This window comes from Anolis carolinensis, chromosome 1 (assembly GCF_035594765.1).
Source record: "Anolis carolinensis isolate JA03-04 chromosome 1, rAnoCar3.1.pri, whole genome shotgun sequence".
In the NCBI taxonomy this organism is placed as follows: Eukaryota; Metazoa; Chordata; class Lepidosauria; order Squamata; family Dactyloidae; genus Anolis; species Anolis carolinensis.
In genome coordinates, this window is record NC_085841.1 from 331637052 (window position 1) to 331654727 (window position 17676).

The 17676-nt window shown below is 40.0% G+C and overlaps 1 protein-coding gene across 8 annotated transcripts in view; it reads left to right on the forward strand.

Annotated features, from left to right (window-relative positions):
* tmem63c (transmembrane protein 63C) overlaps positions 1-17024 on the forward strand; it is a 101404-nt gene extending 84380 nt beyond the window's left edge. For all 8 annotated transcript variants that reach the window (XM_008120355.3, XM_008120479.3, XM_008120406.3 and 5 more), the window contains 7 exons: positions 684-749; positions 1364-1526; positions 2724-2829; positions 5105-5272; positions 6555-6670; positions 8547-8621; positions 9351-17024. In XM_008120355.3, coding sequence (XP_008118562.1) covers positions 684-749; positions 1364-1526; positions 2724-2829; positions 5105-5272; positions 6555-6670; positions 8547-8621; positions 9351-9563 — 907 coding nt within the window. In that variant the 3' untranslated portion in view covers positions 9564-17024. The remainder of the gene's footprint in view (positions 1-683; positions 750-1363; positions 1527-2723; positions 2830-5104; positions 5273-6554; positions 6671-8546; positions 8622-9350) is intronic.
* The last annotated feature ends 652 nt before the right edge of the window (positions 17025-17676 follow it).

Here is a 17676-nt window from a genome sequence, read left to right on the forward strand (position 1 = left end):
AGCAGTAATGTGCTATTTATATTGCCCTTAGAGGACAATTGTTAGCTATCAAGGAACCCAGACTCACACCCATTCAACATCAACCATTTCTAGCCAGTTTCCCCAGACTGTGTTATGGCCTATTTGCTGTAGAGATCTAGCAAGAAGCTAGTATGGTTTTCTCATAAATCTTGAACAATATAAATGTAAATTGTGAACAGTTTCTCCTATTGAGACCATCCTCTAGATCAGGCATCCTCAGAATGCAGCCTTCCAGCTGTTTGGGCCTCCAACTGTCAGAATCTAGATAAGTGTTTAACAGGATTTATTCAGTGGATGGTTTTCTGATTTCACATTATGTTCAGTGATATGGGAGGCATAGTACATCACAATCAGATTCTCAATTAAAGAACCTGTAATTGCAGTAAACCATAGGTTGAGAAAGGTGACTCTTTAGAAATTGGACTGCAACGTATTTAAATACTGTAAATAAATACTATAAATGAACTCCCATCAGTCCTAGCCAGCATTGCTTTAAAGGGATGAAACAAGTTTCAGGCCAACAACATACAGAGAGTGTGGGTTCCTCAGTTCAAGTAACTGAGCAGAATCTATTCTCAGTTCAGTTGCATGGCCGTGTGTGTGTGTATTCTTACAGAAAATAAACTTCTAATCTGTTTCTGTTCTCTGTTCTTCCTCTGTAGTTTGGATCTTTTCTTTCGTTGGCTCTTTGACAATAACTTTTTGGATCATGCAGACATACGGTTTCAGTGAGTATTGTTGAATATGGTGCGAATATATGTTTGCGTGTATGTAAGAGGGGTCATCGGCTTGATCACTAGTGATAAGACTTCTTTCTTCCTTGGTGGCCTCTGTGTTCGTGCAATGATGATTCCAGCCTGGGATTTATCTTATTTTTAAGGAGCTATCCAAGATGCTTTACTAACCTGGAAGTCACTGAGACGTGTGTGTGTGTTTGTATCCTTGATTCACAACCGGAAAATCAGGAAATCCCTAGTACATTAGGCCCTCCACTTTCACATAGCTAAGGGAAGCTAGTGGGAGAAATGTGAATTTAAAAATACTATTTTTTTTAATAACCTGTAAAAACACTCCTTCTTTAGATTCTCCAGTGTAAGTCTCTGCCAGAGCTTGACCATAGAATCATACTGGATGACCTAGAGATTCCTAAAGAGAATGTGATCATAGATTTGAACTGGAGGCCTATATATTTCTAGAGATACCATATTGATAAAATATGCAAATAATAAAATGTGCAAAAATTAAATCCACAAATGTGGAAAGCCAACTGTATTTAAATGTTCATTTAAATTTTCTCGCTCCTTCTCTCTCTGCCACCTTCCCCAATTTTTTCTGTCAACAGATGTGTTTTCCTCCCTGATAATGGTGCTTTCTTTGTCAACTATGTCATCACCACCAGCCTGATAGGGACAGCCATGGCACTTATGCGCATCCCTGGACTCGTTGTCTATGCTACACGGATCTGTTTGGCTAAGTCTGAACCAGAAAGGCTCCATATCAAGCGGGTCTGTGGTTTTATTTTTTCCTCAGTCAAATGCACATGAATGTGGTAGAAATTCTACAGCATTCTTATTGCGAGTGGGTTTCCCTAAATATCTCCAATTCCCAAGAATTATGTCTTGTTCAGAGAAAATTCCAGACTCACAAAACTCTAGAGATCTAGAAACATATCCTGCCTCATGCACCTCTAGTTTATATGAGGAGGGGCTCAAAAATCAGCTTCTCTAGGTGATTATGAGAAGTGCCAATTTGAGACAAGCTTTATTGGTATGATTATATTCCATGTATATCAGCGGAGTTTAAACATGCTGTGCAGCCTTTATTTCCAAAGCCACATTTTACTTCTTGAGTAGCTGAGCTTTGTTTTTAAAGAAAGATACTTTTTCATTGTTGTGTCAAAATGATTTGAAAAGATGAAAATAAACCTTGGAAAAGGATTCCACTAACAAAAAGATGAAGCAACTTGTAAAGTAGGAACCTCACAAAATTCTATTCAGCCCAGAATAGACAGTATTTAACCATGATGTCTTATCCCTGTTTATGATGCAACAATAACAACAACAACAACAACAACAACAACAACAACAACGAAAGTGTGCTGTGAGTAGTTGAGGGCAAGTCTGAGAACTTCGTAGCAAGACCGTACTTGTCACTATTCAAGCAAGAAAGAAGTTTCCTTAACTATTGTTTACTCAGTCAAAACATTAGCCAAATTAATGGTTAAAAGAACCAGCATGGTGAAGTAGTTTGAGAGTTGAATTTAGACACTAGGAAACTAAGATTCAAACTCCCATTTAACCATGAGAACTCACTGGGCCACCTTGGGCAAGTCACACTCTCTCTGCCTCAGAGAAAGGCAAGGGCCAATCCCTTCTAAACAAATCTTGCCAAGAAATCTCCATTATATAGTTGTCTTAGGCTCACAACAAGTCAGAAATTACTTGAAGACACCAAACAGCAACAATTTTTCAAGTTATAAAAGCCACACTTTTCAATCCTTCTTAAAATGTAGTTCTACGTTGGGGTTTGAAGCTTTTTTGGCCAATCCTTAAACATTAATTTTGTGTTCAAATGTAAAATCTCAATTCTGAATGTGGTTAAATCCACACAGGTCCTTTAGAATGTGCTGTCCTACACTCACCAATGTTTTTCACACTCAACTCAACATGAAATTATAAAATATGCTACTGTGTTTTCTTCAGAACCAAGCTTATGACTTCCAATTTGGACTGGAGTATGCCTGGATTTGCTGTGTATTTGCTGTTGTTATGACTTATAGCATCACCTGCCCCATTATTGTTCCCTTTGGTAAGTATATTTGCCTGTACCCAAAATCTCCTGTCCTATAGTCTTAACCTCCTACTCTATTGGTAGGCAGAAAAATAAAGCTCCTTGTTAATTGATCCTTGACAATCCCTTTTAAATAACCAGTTTCTGCATTTTTGAATACCATTGATATATTCACCTGGCATGATAGAAAAGTAGCTAAATAAAGGTCACTCTAATTATTTAGGAGAGACAGTGCCTTAGGCAGACAGCATTATGCATGGACCAAGATACATAGGTAAATTACGGTTGTGCCTGATTTTTGCCGGGTTTACATTCAGAGGAAAAGACAGGATTATTTTACCTACAGCACAATTAAAAGCAACATTTTCAAAATCTACACAGCTAAGATCCGAACTGCTGGTCAAACGATAACAATGTGAAACCCTTTCATGCATGTTTGCTGATCTTTGACTTCAGGCTAGAAGTAGGAAACCTTTTTCATTGTAAACACTGAAATAGTTCTAAACATGTTGAAGGAGGCATGCCAACTGTGAGTAAAGCCACTGCCAATGGCCCCAGAACCCCCTGCTCCTCTGAGATGCTCCAGACAGGAGGAGAAAAAGTATGTTAGCCCTGGAGCTGCCATAACAGTTTTCTATCACATTTAAAAAATATAGTTTTGTTATTTTTTGTTATAAAGCATATGCAAAAAAGAAAAAACAGATTATAAACAGGAAAACAAAAGTATGATTTTCCTCATACTTTGCAGGAAAGGTAGTGGGCAGGTAGAACTTAAAAGCTATGAGTAGAACTCAGATCTTATTGAAGTAGTAGTTGAAATTGAAGGGAAAAACTTGTTTTGTACTTATTAAGTTCCACACAGCTTAGCTACTAGAAGTGAATCTACAGTTTAGAATACAGTTTGGCTTTAACTGCCACGACTCAGTGCTGTCAAATCATGGGACCAATAGCAATACAAACTCTTCCAAATAGTGCTGGTGCCTCACCAAGCTACAGTTCCCAATATTCCATAGCATTCAGCCGTAGCAGTTAAAGTGAATTATTTCTACAGCATAGATATACTCGAGGAAGACCATTATCCATTATCTCACTTATCATAATGTTGGGAAAGAACACAGACCATAAATTGCTACTTCCATTGGTGATTGTTCCCTGGGCAATAGAACTGAGCATAAACAGGGGATGATGACAACAGGAAACCACTCGAGACTGCAATTCATTGAGAAAATCTTTTGCCTGTGACAAGGGGATGTTGGAAAATCTGTATCTATAAATGGAGGGGACAAAGGAAGCAAGGAGAGCAAGAGAGAAGTAGCGATCAAAATCCTAATCTGGATTGGGGACTAAACACTCCCCCATTATCTCCAATTGCAATTTTGCTCACATTCTCTCCAAGAAAACTTAGAGCCCCTGATGGATTAAACCGCTGAGCTGCTGAACTTGCTGACCAAAAGGTCAGCGATTCGAATCTGGGGAATGGGGTGAGCTCCTGTTGTTAGCCCCATCTTCTGCCAACCTAGCAGTTTGAAAACATGCAAATGTGAGTAGATCAATAGGTATCACTCCAGTGGGAAGGTAATGGCGCTCCATGCAGTTATGCCGGCCACATGACCTTGGAGGTGTCTATGGACAACGCTGGTCCTTTGGCTTAGAAATGGATAAAAGCAACAACCCCCAGAGTCAGACACGACTAGACTTAATGTCAGAGGAAAACCTTTACCTTTACCTAAGAAAACTTTGCTTCCTTCCTTCATTGGGTGCAAATAGCAGCTTTTAGGGAAGACGAAGCATTTTTATCAGGAAAATATTGCAAAAAAAAGATTTAAGATCCATTTGCCCTTTAATTCCTGGCCCAGATCAGAGGGAATTGACACACTTTCTGAATTCAGAAATGCATTTTGATTATATATTTAATGTCATATTGTTTGGCACTGGTAATTTGCTGCCTGTGGTAACTGGTTTGTCTCCAAGATGGTAGGGTCTTCATATAATGAAAGAAACAGAAAATGCAAAGCAGCCTCTATACTTGTCATGGTTCCATGTAGACCAGTACTATCTTTTCTGACTGAGGTTCCAGACAGAAGTCTTTCCCATCCTTTGTATTGGATAGGAACTTGTATTCCAGGTTTATAAACTTCCATGTTAAATATGTGCTCTGCCACTGAGCTATATTGTCCTCCCACTAAATCATTCTAGGCTTCATTATACATCTCTGTGTCATCCTCTCTGCCCCAGTGTCTTTTCTAAATGCTTGTTCTCCTTGTCTCAAATCACTTTCTCTTTGTGCACACAGGTTTGCTATACATGATGCTCAAGCACATGGTTGACCGTTACAACATTTACTATGTATACCTGCCCACCAAGCTGAACCAGCACATCCATTTAGCAGCCGTGAGCCAGATGGTGATGGCTCCCATGCTCTGTATGTTCTCTCTGCTCTTCTTCTCCATCCTCCGGTTAGGTGGGTATGGGGCTGTTATTGAGACTGCCTTGTAAAAATGTAGTTCTTTTAAGCCTATGGCTTTTTAGTTCCACCTAAATGTTAGGAAGAGCTTATCTAACAGTGGCTTCTCCATTTTTGGAGATCTTTAGCCAGAGATTGGATGGGCATCTATCAGGAGTGCTTTACCTGTGCCTTTGTGGTCCACTCCAACTCTAACATTCTGTTATTGTATATGAGGCAAAGCCGGGCAGCACAATCCTGTGAGAAAAATCTCTTCGGCCCAGATTTTAGTTTTCTATCCTCATCAGAAAATGTAGGATATGGAGCTCTGGGGCTCCATGGCTCTCTATTTGTGTTTTTTGTCCCCTGAGGATAAAGACAGTGAATGAGAAAAGAGTGGAGGCCTGTGCAGGTATTGGAGGAAATAAAAAGATGACACAAGGGTTTGTACTTTTGGTACCCACTTTCTAAGGTAGATTTCTAGACTTGTGTGCTTTTGGTCCTCTCTGGTACATGTTTTAAAAATAGGAAATTGGGAAGCTCAAATGACTTGACCCTTTGCAGCTTTTACTTCGTTAAAAGAATGACCAAGAACTGTGATCAAAAATACTTGGAAGGTGTAGAAGGAAAGGTTGCTGGAGCCTGACATGTGAACTTGCTGTTCTGTGAAAACACAGAAACTATGTTTATATAAACATGAGGTACATTTGTACTGGTGCAGGGATTTGTTGAGTTGGAAAATGGTCACAAGGCTTGCTTTGAGGGTGATGATGACTAGCCCATAGGAACTCTCAATATATGCCAAAGGCCTTTTATTTGATATAGAGGAAACAGAGTTGAGCCCTCATACTAATATGGCCCACAAATCTATTTTTTTCAGCCTTCAATTCATTTAAATGATTAATTCCTCCATATACCACTTTTCTCCTGTGATGGGACCCAAAGTGGCTTACAACAAGGTTAAAACAAGATGTAACTGAGAAGCTGATAATTAAAAAACCATTAGCTATCGTATTAAAAATCTGATCTAAGTTTTAATTTTTAAAATAAAATGCACCACAGAAGCCTTTTTAAAAAACTTTCTGCATGAACTATTTACCTCTAAATTCCTTGCTAGAAATGTGTGTATTAGAAAAAATTACACATGGAAGTTTTGGGGTTTGTGAACTGCATTTTTTAAAGGTACAAACGGATACAGAAACAGGACTAAACAAACTTACACTTATAAAAATGTGAATTCCATGGAAAGCAAAACAATACTAGTTGTGTGATGCTGTTTCTCTGTTCTTCAATGCTTTAGGCTACAGCCACCCCATCACCATCTTCACCTGTGTGGTCCTTCTTTGCTGCATCTTTTCTTCCATCTTCGGCCTGTGTTTTCGGAAGCTACATCCAAGGAAGCCTTCCAGTTACCAGGTTAGGAAAGTCCAGAACATGCCCCATGATTATTGTGCTCTTTGTGGCATCATGCCTGTTTGTGTACGTGAAACTGGCTTCCACTTGAGGCACACACCGAGAATCCAAAAGCTGTAAAATAGTTCCCACGTTCTTTGGAAGATACATCAGTGTTCTTATAAGCTTATTCCCAAATCACTTTCAGTAGGAAGCCTTACGTTAACCTCTTCGAATCTAAAGGAGAAGTTTAATTTCAGAGATTGTCTTCGTTGTGGGCCTTCAAGTTGTCTCCCACTTATGTCGAGCCTATCATGGGGTTTTCTTGGCAAGATTTATTCAGAAGGAGTTTACCTTTGCTTCATCTGAGGCTGAGAGTGTGTGGCTTGCCCAAAGTCACCCAGTGGGTTTCTATAGATGAGTGGGAAATCACACCCTGGTCTCCATAGTTCTAGACTAATATACTACTACCCCAGGATGGCACATTCCCATGATTGACAGGGCTAAAGGCAATCATTTATGAAAATTATGAAAAAACAAACATAGTTTCATTTTAGCTCTTACTGCCCGTGAAATAGCCACAGGAGAAGCATTTAAAGCTCTTAGTATGGGGAAAACAGAAAACTTGGGAAACCTCTAGATAATCTTGACATGTAGAAGAAGTTTATGCCATTCAGGGATGCTCAGAAGACTCCAATGAAGCATACATTTTGGCCTCAGGCCCTGAAGTTCTCTATTCCTTCCCTACTTTGTATATTTTTTTGGCTAAAGATAGGTTTGTGTATTGATCTATCCCCCTCACAATATATATTAATGTAATGAAGACATATGGAAATATGTAGACTCATTCTATTTTATCATAAATGCAAAATAATGCATTAAAAAGAAGGGAAAGAAGTCATATGTCCACAAGAGTTCAAAATCTTACACTTTCAGATTCAATAACTAAAGCCATCTTAGAAAAGAAAAATTATATATGTACGTGCTGAATTCTGAGAGGCCCAAATAAGAATTACGAAAGACTTCAGAAGCTCAGTTCACTTACAAAAAGTTGTGGTTGCCATTTAAAATATTAGCAACTCTTACATATTTTTGTTACAGCTGGTCCTCCTTTAATGTAGATTATTTCTTTTTTTAAAATACACAACCGATGAATCTCACTTAACTTTTTGGAATCTGCAGATCCACACAATGAATGTTCAGTGTGTCATTGGTCTAGCTGACCAGAATGGGCCTGGAACTCATTATTATTTGTTGACTTCCAAATTCAATCCTAAGTCAAAGGCTCTTCAGAATACAGCTGAGGAACCTGTGGCTTTCCATATGTTGCCCCTCCAGCATGATCAGTGGTCATGGATGATGAGAGTTTTAGTCCAGCGGTACATGGAGCTCTTACATCAAGTAGTGAGCATAATGCTCCACTTGCACAATTCTGTGGCCATCCCCTGTGTGCACCTTTGGGGAGACTGGGTCCAAAGAGCCATTATCTAGTCCTTTGCTACTATTTACCAGCAAAGAGGAGAAAAAGTAAGGAGTGAATTCAAACATTGATGAATTACCTCATCTGTGTTTGTAGGGGGAATGGAATACTCTGGGATCTATATAATTTGAACTTCCTCTCACCCTTCCTCACCTCCTCAATAACAAGCAAAACCAGAGACCTATTTCCCGTGTATCTCTAGGGAAGTTGGATATTGTGCAATAATATTTTGCCCTACAATCCTAAAGAAACATGCATGTGTATAAGCCAATCTCTCATGCACACATGTCACTAACAAGATTCCAGACAGGCAATCAATCCCTGCTTTAAAGGAACCTTCATTTGAGGGAACCTTGGATAGGACATTCATTTGAATTTTTCTGTTCTTCATCCTATTTTACAAACCTGTTCACCTGCAAGGAAATGTCTGAACAATCTGAGGGAGCTTTCATTGATACTGAAAGGAGCAGCATCTCTTCAACACCAAATTCAAATGTAAGTACCTTCTATATTTGCCTTACAACAAACCTGACTATAGTGTTGTAATGCTTTTATTTGAAAAGTGGGCAAGCTTGGGTACTCCAGGAATAGGGAGAAATTGTTGCTGTTTGTTAGGGCCCGCTGTAAGCTTCCCCAATAGAAGTAGAAGTGGCTGGAAGTTTATGTCTATGTGTGGTGCAAAACCCCATAATTGACCCCAACTTATTAATGGCTCTGGATCATTTACTCCTATTGCACCATTGATAATCTATCCTTGCTTAAAGCTCTCAGGTGTATATTTGAGGTATGATTAGGGATTACCAGCTGTTGTCCAAGCCAGTGCTCCTGTAGCCTCAATAATCACCAGACTGCGGAGGGTGAGAGCAGGGATAACTCCATCTGACAAAACGTTTATGGTAGAGGTGTCAAACTTTTGGCCCTCCAGATGTTTGGGCTTCCAGCTCCCAGAAACCCTAGCCAACCTGTCCAATGGCCATGAATTCTGGGAGCTGAAGTTCAAAACACCTGGAGGGCCACATGTTTGACACCACTGGTTTATGGTGTGCCTTAAGCATTAAAGTTACATGACTGTCTCTACTCAATCTGATAGCAACCCAAGATATATATCCAAGTTCCATATGACTCATGGCCTGGCATATCAGTAAAGGAGATCCCTAGTTTATCAGTAAAGATTATGGAAATAAAGAGCCTCAGAAGGTAATCTCCTTGTTTTTTGTGTCTCAGATGTTTGTAGCTGCAGTGCTTCAAGAGCCCGAACTCAGCCTCACGCCAGCAGCCTCTCCGGCTCACCAGTCCTATGGCACAATGGGCGGCCGTCTGGAGCAAGCAGACAATCCGGAGGGGGGTGGCCTGCAGAGTTTTGAAACAGAGCTGCAAAACACAGAGGATAAATACCAGACCAGGCCTGTGCTGGACAATCAAATGCACTACCATTGACCCCACTTCCTGTCAGAGCCATGACAGACAAAGAAGAAACATTTGAGTGTTGAGTGCCAGGGGAAGCCTCATGTCCCAAGGTCTGGATAATTCTGAGCTGTCATATCAGTCCTGATGTCAGCTGGTCTTGAGCAAGGATCTGGAACCAGGCAGGTGGATGCACGATGAACCTTTAGATGCTGCACATCTCTTAGCCACGCTGTTGGGCTAACAGATCAACTCTTTGGCAGAGAGAAAGAATGATGGAAAAGTTCCTCGGAAGGCAGTGTTACTTCCATCCTTTGCTCCAGCTCTTCCACAGTGTGTTCCACGTGTCACCTTGCATCCTGTTCCAGGGCCACAAAGACTCTCCTTGCCTAGCTCTTCTTGCATCTTCTGACAAACTCTCTCAAATCTCATGTGTCCCATTTTCTCTCTTCCTCACTTTCTCCACCATTTTTTCTGGCTTTTCCTTTTACATTATTTTTCATAGCAGCAGCGTTCTGTAGTGTTATGCCTTCTGCTCATTGCAGCAAGAGGAAAAGAAATGAAATGTGATGGCTATGGTAGCTATGAACTTTATTACAAATATTTTGGAGGGTGGGTAGGAAACAGAGCTGGGAAAAGTACTTCTTTGGACTAGAAGTTTTGGAATCCTTATTAGTGGGTTCTGGGCACCGTAGCCAAAAAATGTTTCTGAGCTCTGGCGGGAAGAGTGGAATGGCAAGTGCCTAGTTAGGGTCATTTAAGATGACCGTGCAGCTTGTTGTAATGCATCAGTTGAAGAGCCTGTGTGTTTCCTGAATAACACAAGGACCCTTGGAGACTCGTCTTGCAAGCCACAGATCCTTAGCCTTTTTTAAAAAATGTGCCCTTTAGCTACTGCTGCAATTGTTGCTTTTACCCAAATCCACTGTCTTTGAGAGAGACTCGCCTTGCCTCTTTGGCCCAAGTGAGACGATTGATTTGCCTGTTTTTCTAGATCTGTGTTCTGTGCTTGACTTCCAGAAGAATTTCTCATGTTCACATTTTGCTGCCTGTTGGCCCAAATAAGAAAGTAGTTTCTGGTTTGGAGAGGGAAGCAAATGAGAAGGGGGTTATATTGAAGCTGAAGACAAAACTAGATGGGAGATGTTAACTTTGTGTGTGTAAATCCAGATGTGCTGCAGTCCCAGAAAAACTGGGAATAAAAGCAAACTTTTAGAATAAAAGGGGCATATGAGTGGAAAGAACTACATCCTCTCACAGTCTATAACAGGGTGGGCACAGGACTGATCATCATATTGTGGGAGAGAAGGGTTTGACTCATACCAGTTTTATCTAATGTTTGTGTACATATTTGAGATCTTTCTACATTATGAGGGTGGAATCTGTTTGATTCCAGTGCATATCACCCTAGCAGGTATGGCCAACATTTGGGGAAGATGGGACTGTTATACAACCTCCAGAGAGCCTCAAGTGGCAGAGACATGTTTGAACCTATTGCTGGACTACAATCCCATCTTGCTTGACATCTGAGACAGGCAGAAATGAGGTCTCTGCCCTTAAGTGACCATAATCAGCATGTTCAAAGTTGCCAGCATCTAGCCTGCATGAGACACCACACCTCAATCATCTACAGAAAGATTGTTGCAAGGATAGGTGTGGTTATCATAATTACTTTGTGTTTGGATTAATGCATGGGTATTTGTTTTGTTTAGACCTGCTGATGTAAAACAGAGCATTTTCTAGTTAAATTGCATAATATCCTGGACCATTCATTAGTTATCTTTCATTCATCTTGCTGAGCATGTTCAACTAATTTTCTAGGACCGAGGCAGTTGAGGTTAGTCTCTTGTGGTGATATTCTAACACCTGTTATGTGATGACTTAAAAACTACTTGTAAATTAAGGCTTAAAAGACAAGAAAAGGTGCCAATAGAGATGTGCCAACTTTTTTCTAGAATAGCCCTTCTGCCTTGAGTGGTGCCTCTCACTGAGCAAGCTGAACATTCAGCTTGCAAACATTGGCTGGTCTCCTGTTAGTCTTAGTTGGACTTAGATCTTCATCCAACAAGCAGAGGGAAAGCAAGAGAAAGTGGAGGGAACCATTTTATCCCATTTCCTCCTATCCTTCCCCGTCTTCTGGGATGGCCAGCCATCCCACGTCCTTTCTATGTTGATGTCCATCTTTCCACCACTTTTCTCCGTTTGGAGTCAGATGTTCCTCAACTCCTGAAGATGTATTTAGGGCTTTGTTTCTATGTGCTGTGGAAACAGAGCTCCAGAGTCCCACCGGAAGTGCCCTTACATCATGTGATGGCCTCAATGGGACTTCCATGGGACCCCGTTCCAAAGCACATGGAAACAGAGCCCTAAATCCATGAGATGAAGTCCTTAGATCATTGTAGCTACTTTGTATTCTCATTTGTAATCATGACTCTTATCATCATGATCACAAATGGCCCTGAAGCCTATTTTGAAAACCATCAATTCAGAGTAACATGTCTATTGCCAAGTGAGGCATTGAAGGATAATGTGATTAGCTTAGTCCCGCTGGCAAGTAATACTCAAGGACAGAAGCAGGGACCCTTCTGGGGACCTCTTGCAACTCTTCACCTCAGCTTTACTCACTGGTGAGAGGGGGCTGGTCATTCCATACTTCAGCACCCCATTGACAGCAACACAGACCTTCACCAGTTGGAGGACTTGCTTTCAAGGTGGGTTTCAAAGATCAGATGGGAAGTTAGAGAATAAATGCTCTACATGTTTGATGCTGGATCTCTGTCATTATTCTTAATGATATTATATCTTTCCAGAATCCCACAGCCTGTATGAACACTAGCCATGCTGCTAGGAAAAGTAAATTTCCCAGGCTTTAGCCATTGATGGTACAACTAGGAAGAGTTTTCCACAAACTATTGTTATCCTTTAATAGATTTTTGCCTGTCACACAACTATTGAAAGCATAAGAGGTTTTCGTTGTAAAGCAGAAACCTTCACAGCCTATTTTGTGCAAGGCATATCTAAAGTCTAAAAATGCATAGGAATTCAATCTCTATGCAAAGAAAAACATACTTTTGTTTTTGAATTCCACTTAACATTCAGGAAGTAGATTCCATTAAAAGCTATCAGAATTGTTTTCAAGCCAACCTGGTTATAAATCTGAATATCTAAGTATAATCTTTTAAGAGGTTACTCTTTTGAGAACAACTTAGGATAGGAGTCAGAATGTGAAACATCTTCGGAATTGGGGAGATTTAACATGGAGTAAACAGGTAGTATATATTAACAAGACCCATAGCTAAACTGTGGAATTTGCTACCATGGGATGTAGAGATAACCATCAGCTTGCACATCTTTAAGAAGAGACATGATAAAATCATAGGGGATAGTGCTAACTGTCGGTTGCTAGTGAATGCAAGCAGGACAATACTATCCCAGGATGGGCAAGAATGTTCTAAAATGTGTATATAGGCAATGCCTGTATGTATATGTATACATATACAATGTATACAGGCACACACAGAACAAGATAGGTTCTGTAGGCTCTTGTTGAGTTTGTATGTAAATCAGAGCAGGCACATTTTAAGTGTAACTCCAGCCCATTTTTATTGAATAAACACTCCTGTAAGATTGGTTTTGCTATCTCTGTTCCTGATCAGAAGATTTCACCTCACTTTCTCTCCCTGTGACAATTGGACTTTGAAAATTTGGGGTTGTTGTGGAAACAAGGATTTGTGATAAAGCTTCAGTGGAGACACCTTTTCCCCATGAGAACTCTTCTGGGAGTGAATTTCCCTTCTTACTTCCTGTTGTCTCACCCCTGTTTGTAACTAGGAGTCATATGTAACGCAGATGCTTGTAACTCGGGGACTGCCTGTATTTCTTTACAGATTAGTTGGAAAGAGCATTAAGGAGTTTTTTAAGTATGCTGGAGAAAGTGAAACAGGCTGGCTTGTTGTTCAAAGCAAAAGACTTTGAAGTCTGGGACCGAATTCCTGTGTGTGGTGATAAAGTAGATTTGCCATCTTTTCTTTTAATCATGATTTCTGACTTATGGTGACCATAAAGTGAGGCTGTCAGGAGTTTTCTTGGATAGCTTTATTCAAATTTGTATTTATTTTCCTATGAGCCTTTCCTGTGAGCCATGTGGATTTCTATGACTGATTGGGTATTTGCAGATTTTCAGTCCAATGCTCAAACTACTACACTACCCTGGCCAGGACCTAAGTATTTTGCAGACAGACACTGCGCTTTTGAGTGTGTTTGCACTAAATAATGTGTGTCCATTATGGAATGTGTTCAGCATCTTTGAAGTCCTTTGAACTGAATCATATCTTGTCTATGCAATGTAGTTATTCTTTTGTTTGTTTGATCTACCCCCTCATTTTAACTATGGAAAAATCGGCATGTAATAGTATTGTTTGCCCTGCATTGTGGATACAGAAGGCACTCATGAAAAGTGTCTCCTCAATTAGGTGGCTCAAACTACAACAGATCGCTTTTCAAAGAGAGCCTGCAGTTGTACCATATGGGAGAAAGCGATGCATAGGCCCTCTAAGAAAGCACTTTTTGGGGGGAGGGCACTTTTTCTGGCTCTGCTACATAGGACCATAACAGCAGCAGTCTACTGGATATGGATGTTAGGCAACTGTGGAATTCTAAATCCACTTACAAAGGTGTGAACCCCAAACAGTATTCCAGCCACAATGCATTTGAGAAAAGAGCAGGCTAAATTACAGAGAGAATGTGAATACCACAGATACTAGAATACTAATGCAGTTTTGTTTAAAATACTTCAATGCATAATTTGGGAACTCAAGGAAAATTTGACTTGGTGAGATAGAATTGGGGTGGGGGGGTAGGCAATGCCCTCGTTTGGCCCCCCGTAGCCAAATCCCTGCTTAATCTCATACATTTCAATGAATCTCATTAGCTCTTAAATTCCTTAATAATATTCTGCAATCCAGACAGTACAGTCCACATTGTTTTATGGGTGAGAGAACAGCATATCTGTTGAAGTGTAGGATATGGAAAGAAAGAAGAGAGAAGCAGATTAGTGAGAGAACATAACTGGTGGTATGTTACATGCCATGCTTTACAATAATCTTCCGCAGCCTCGCAGCATCCAGATGTTTTGTTTTAGAAATCACACAATTCCTAGAGAACAACTGAAATGTGGGATTTGCAGTTCAAAGCAATTGGAAACAACCAGACGGAAAATGGTAATTTGTTCTACAACCGAAATCAAGTTGTGACATTAAGGAGTAATGGTGAATGGTAGTAGTTTATATATCATGTCCCTGCAGATTTTTCTTAAAACTAATAATTAACTAATACATTAGAAAATGTCTCCACTAATGGTAATGTAAATTGAATAAAGTTTAGGATCCATCTAATTCACACAAGATGAGACTCTTTGTACCATTGTTCCAATCTTTGATCCAGATTAAAGGAAGAGCCCTAAATCAGATGAATCTGTTTTCACTGAGCTGCTAACTGAAGTCAAGCAGAAGCACCATTCAGCTTTATATCCCTGGGAGTAGCATTTAACTGTTAAATGTTCAGAAGAAGGATGGTTTCTTTCCTTGGGATTTCACAGATAATATACAATAAATGGTTTCCACATTCTGTGGGTTAAACAAATTAATAATGCCAAACGTTACACCCCTTAGTGGCAAAATTCATCTGTTTCCTAACACATACATTCATCTTCATGTAATGTGTCCCAGTGTGCTTGGTGTTGTAATTGGTCATCAGAAAGTAAACAGAGTTAATTTGCAAATTAGAATATTCTGTTGTTGGAAAACATACTAATTGTTGGTGAAATGCAATCTCCTTAATTTTTTGTCTTATTCTTTGCATCCTTAACTGATGGCATTTAACTGTGTCTACTGTATGTATTATTTTGTTGCAAAAACTGTTAATATCATTAGTGTCTGTGATTCCAGTGGTGAAAGTGGCAAATGGGCAGAACAGGGAACTATCCTAGTAGAAAGAACACTTGGAAAATGTTCCAAGGCAAATGGTCAGGGAATACATCAAGCAGATGGTTGGAAATAAAGTAATAGCAGGATTCTGAAAGTGGGGTGGTAAGCTTCCATCTTCCACAATGTGGATGGGGAAACCCTCAGCCCTCCAGCTGTTTGATCTACCATAAACTTTCCTATAGACCATGGTAGTTATGGCAGACGAGCACTGAAGTTCAACATATCTAGAATGCCAAAACCACAACCCTGTTCCAAAAGCTAGTAGAATCCAGATTTCAGGATACGTGCATCCATTCTGACTTAACTGCCTTTAGCAATGTTTGGTATCATTCTTTACTTAAATAATATTTCAGAGACACCATCTCATACATTTGTTTCTCCCATGACAAAGACTTTTACAACTTGAAGTAAACTATAGAGAATTAAAGGTCAGGACTACATCAAGGAAGAATATTGTAGACATCTGCCGAGCTTAGTAAAGTTGCTATTGTGTTACATTTTCAGTCCTTGAATCAATACTGTCCCCATCAAAGCCATACATTTGGGATTAACCCTGAGTCCATGCTTCAAAACATACACAGCTGGAAAGCACACCTTATTAATACCATAATAGTGATGCTTTTGTCTGAGTAAGTGCCAATATAATTGAAGTGCCAATATAATTGGCCAATATAATAAACAATATAATTGTTTTTGATAGAATAATAATTATTGGAAAGGGTTTTTGGACTACAGATCCCAGAATCATGCTGATTTTAGAACATTGTCACTTGGAAGGAAAAAATAATTTTTCCAAACTCTGATGATAATTCACCACCTCAATCAAAACTCAGATTCCATTTGGGCACCATCACTAGTCCTGTGGGCTGTTCCCTGGGTTGGCATTCAAAATCCCCAGATCGGAAATGGTGGTCATTGCTTTCGTCATCAAGGGGCCAGCAGCTAGCTTCCCAGATCTACCAAAATGAGAAGAAAGAGGATACTTTCAATATTATGGATAATTTCGGTAAATGGGAGGGAAGGTGCTGTGTTTGTAGTGTTAAACCATGCCAAGAGTGGCAAGTAGATTTGAGAGGTGTACAACTCCAGAACATGTCTCACTTGAGGGGAACCAATTACTAATAACACTATCAACATACAACTTGGTTTTCTCCATCCTATATTTATCTAGTGTCATTTCTGCCTGCTTTCTTGGGGTGATCAGGTCTAGTGCTGTGGACAGAGTATATTGTTCCTTATGCAGATCCCAGAGACCCATGAAATGATGTTTTTGTCTGTTCACTTGCCAATGTAGCAAACCTCAAGGCCTTCTTCATAGCTGCTTCTATTTCAGTGAGGCAAAGTACCTCTAAATGGGTCTGGTGTCTCTGGGAAGTTCTGGTCTCTTGTCTTTCCCTTGGCTTTTGCCCTATAGGAATGTGCCAGAGTTCTGTATCTTGTTTTCTTTATTGCTATGACTGTGCCTTGAATAAAGTTACTTCACCCAGCGGGCGCCTGGGGTTGAGCTCCACATGTTTACACAGCGTGATGCTAACTCATGCAAGGTGAAAGAAACCCTCAGAGAGCTTAATGGGATCCTTTGGGCATTTCTGTTGACATTTGTTGAAGGAAACCTCAAGTGTTCGATGGTACTGAGAATAAAGGACAGTGCAATCCATTTGATTGAACATAGGTAGCATTCAACACCATTACTGAGCCTGTGTCATCTTCCCAAATAAGGGACAGTCTTGGAACTCTGCTCCACAAATCGACTGAGATAGAAGACATAGATTTAGAAGAAAAGAGTAGCAATGAATCTGCTTAAATCATCTTACCATAAAAGCAAAATACATACCCATGATGCCCTTCGTACTACTAACATTGGTATGTGTGTTTTTTTATATCACCAACCACTTTTAAGGAGAATCTACAACAAAGCACCCTAAAATATGCCATTCTATCTTAGCCCTGGTTTTCTATCCCTACTCTCTCCTCAAAAGAGAGATAACTATCTTGGTGACCACATAATATTTCATGTGTGTTTGGATGATAGGTCTGTCCCCCTCCCCCATTTTTTTTTCTTATTTGAGCAGGAAAGCTTCTGAGAAGTCTGTTCATACTTTTGTGAATAGATGGTGCATCAAGTCTGATGTATGTATAGATGGGCCCCCTACCAGAAAATG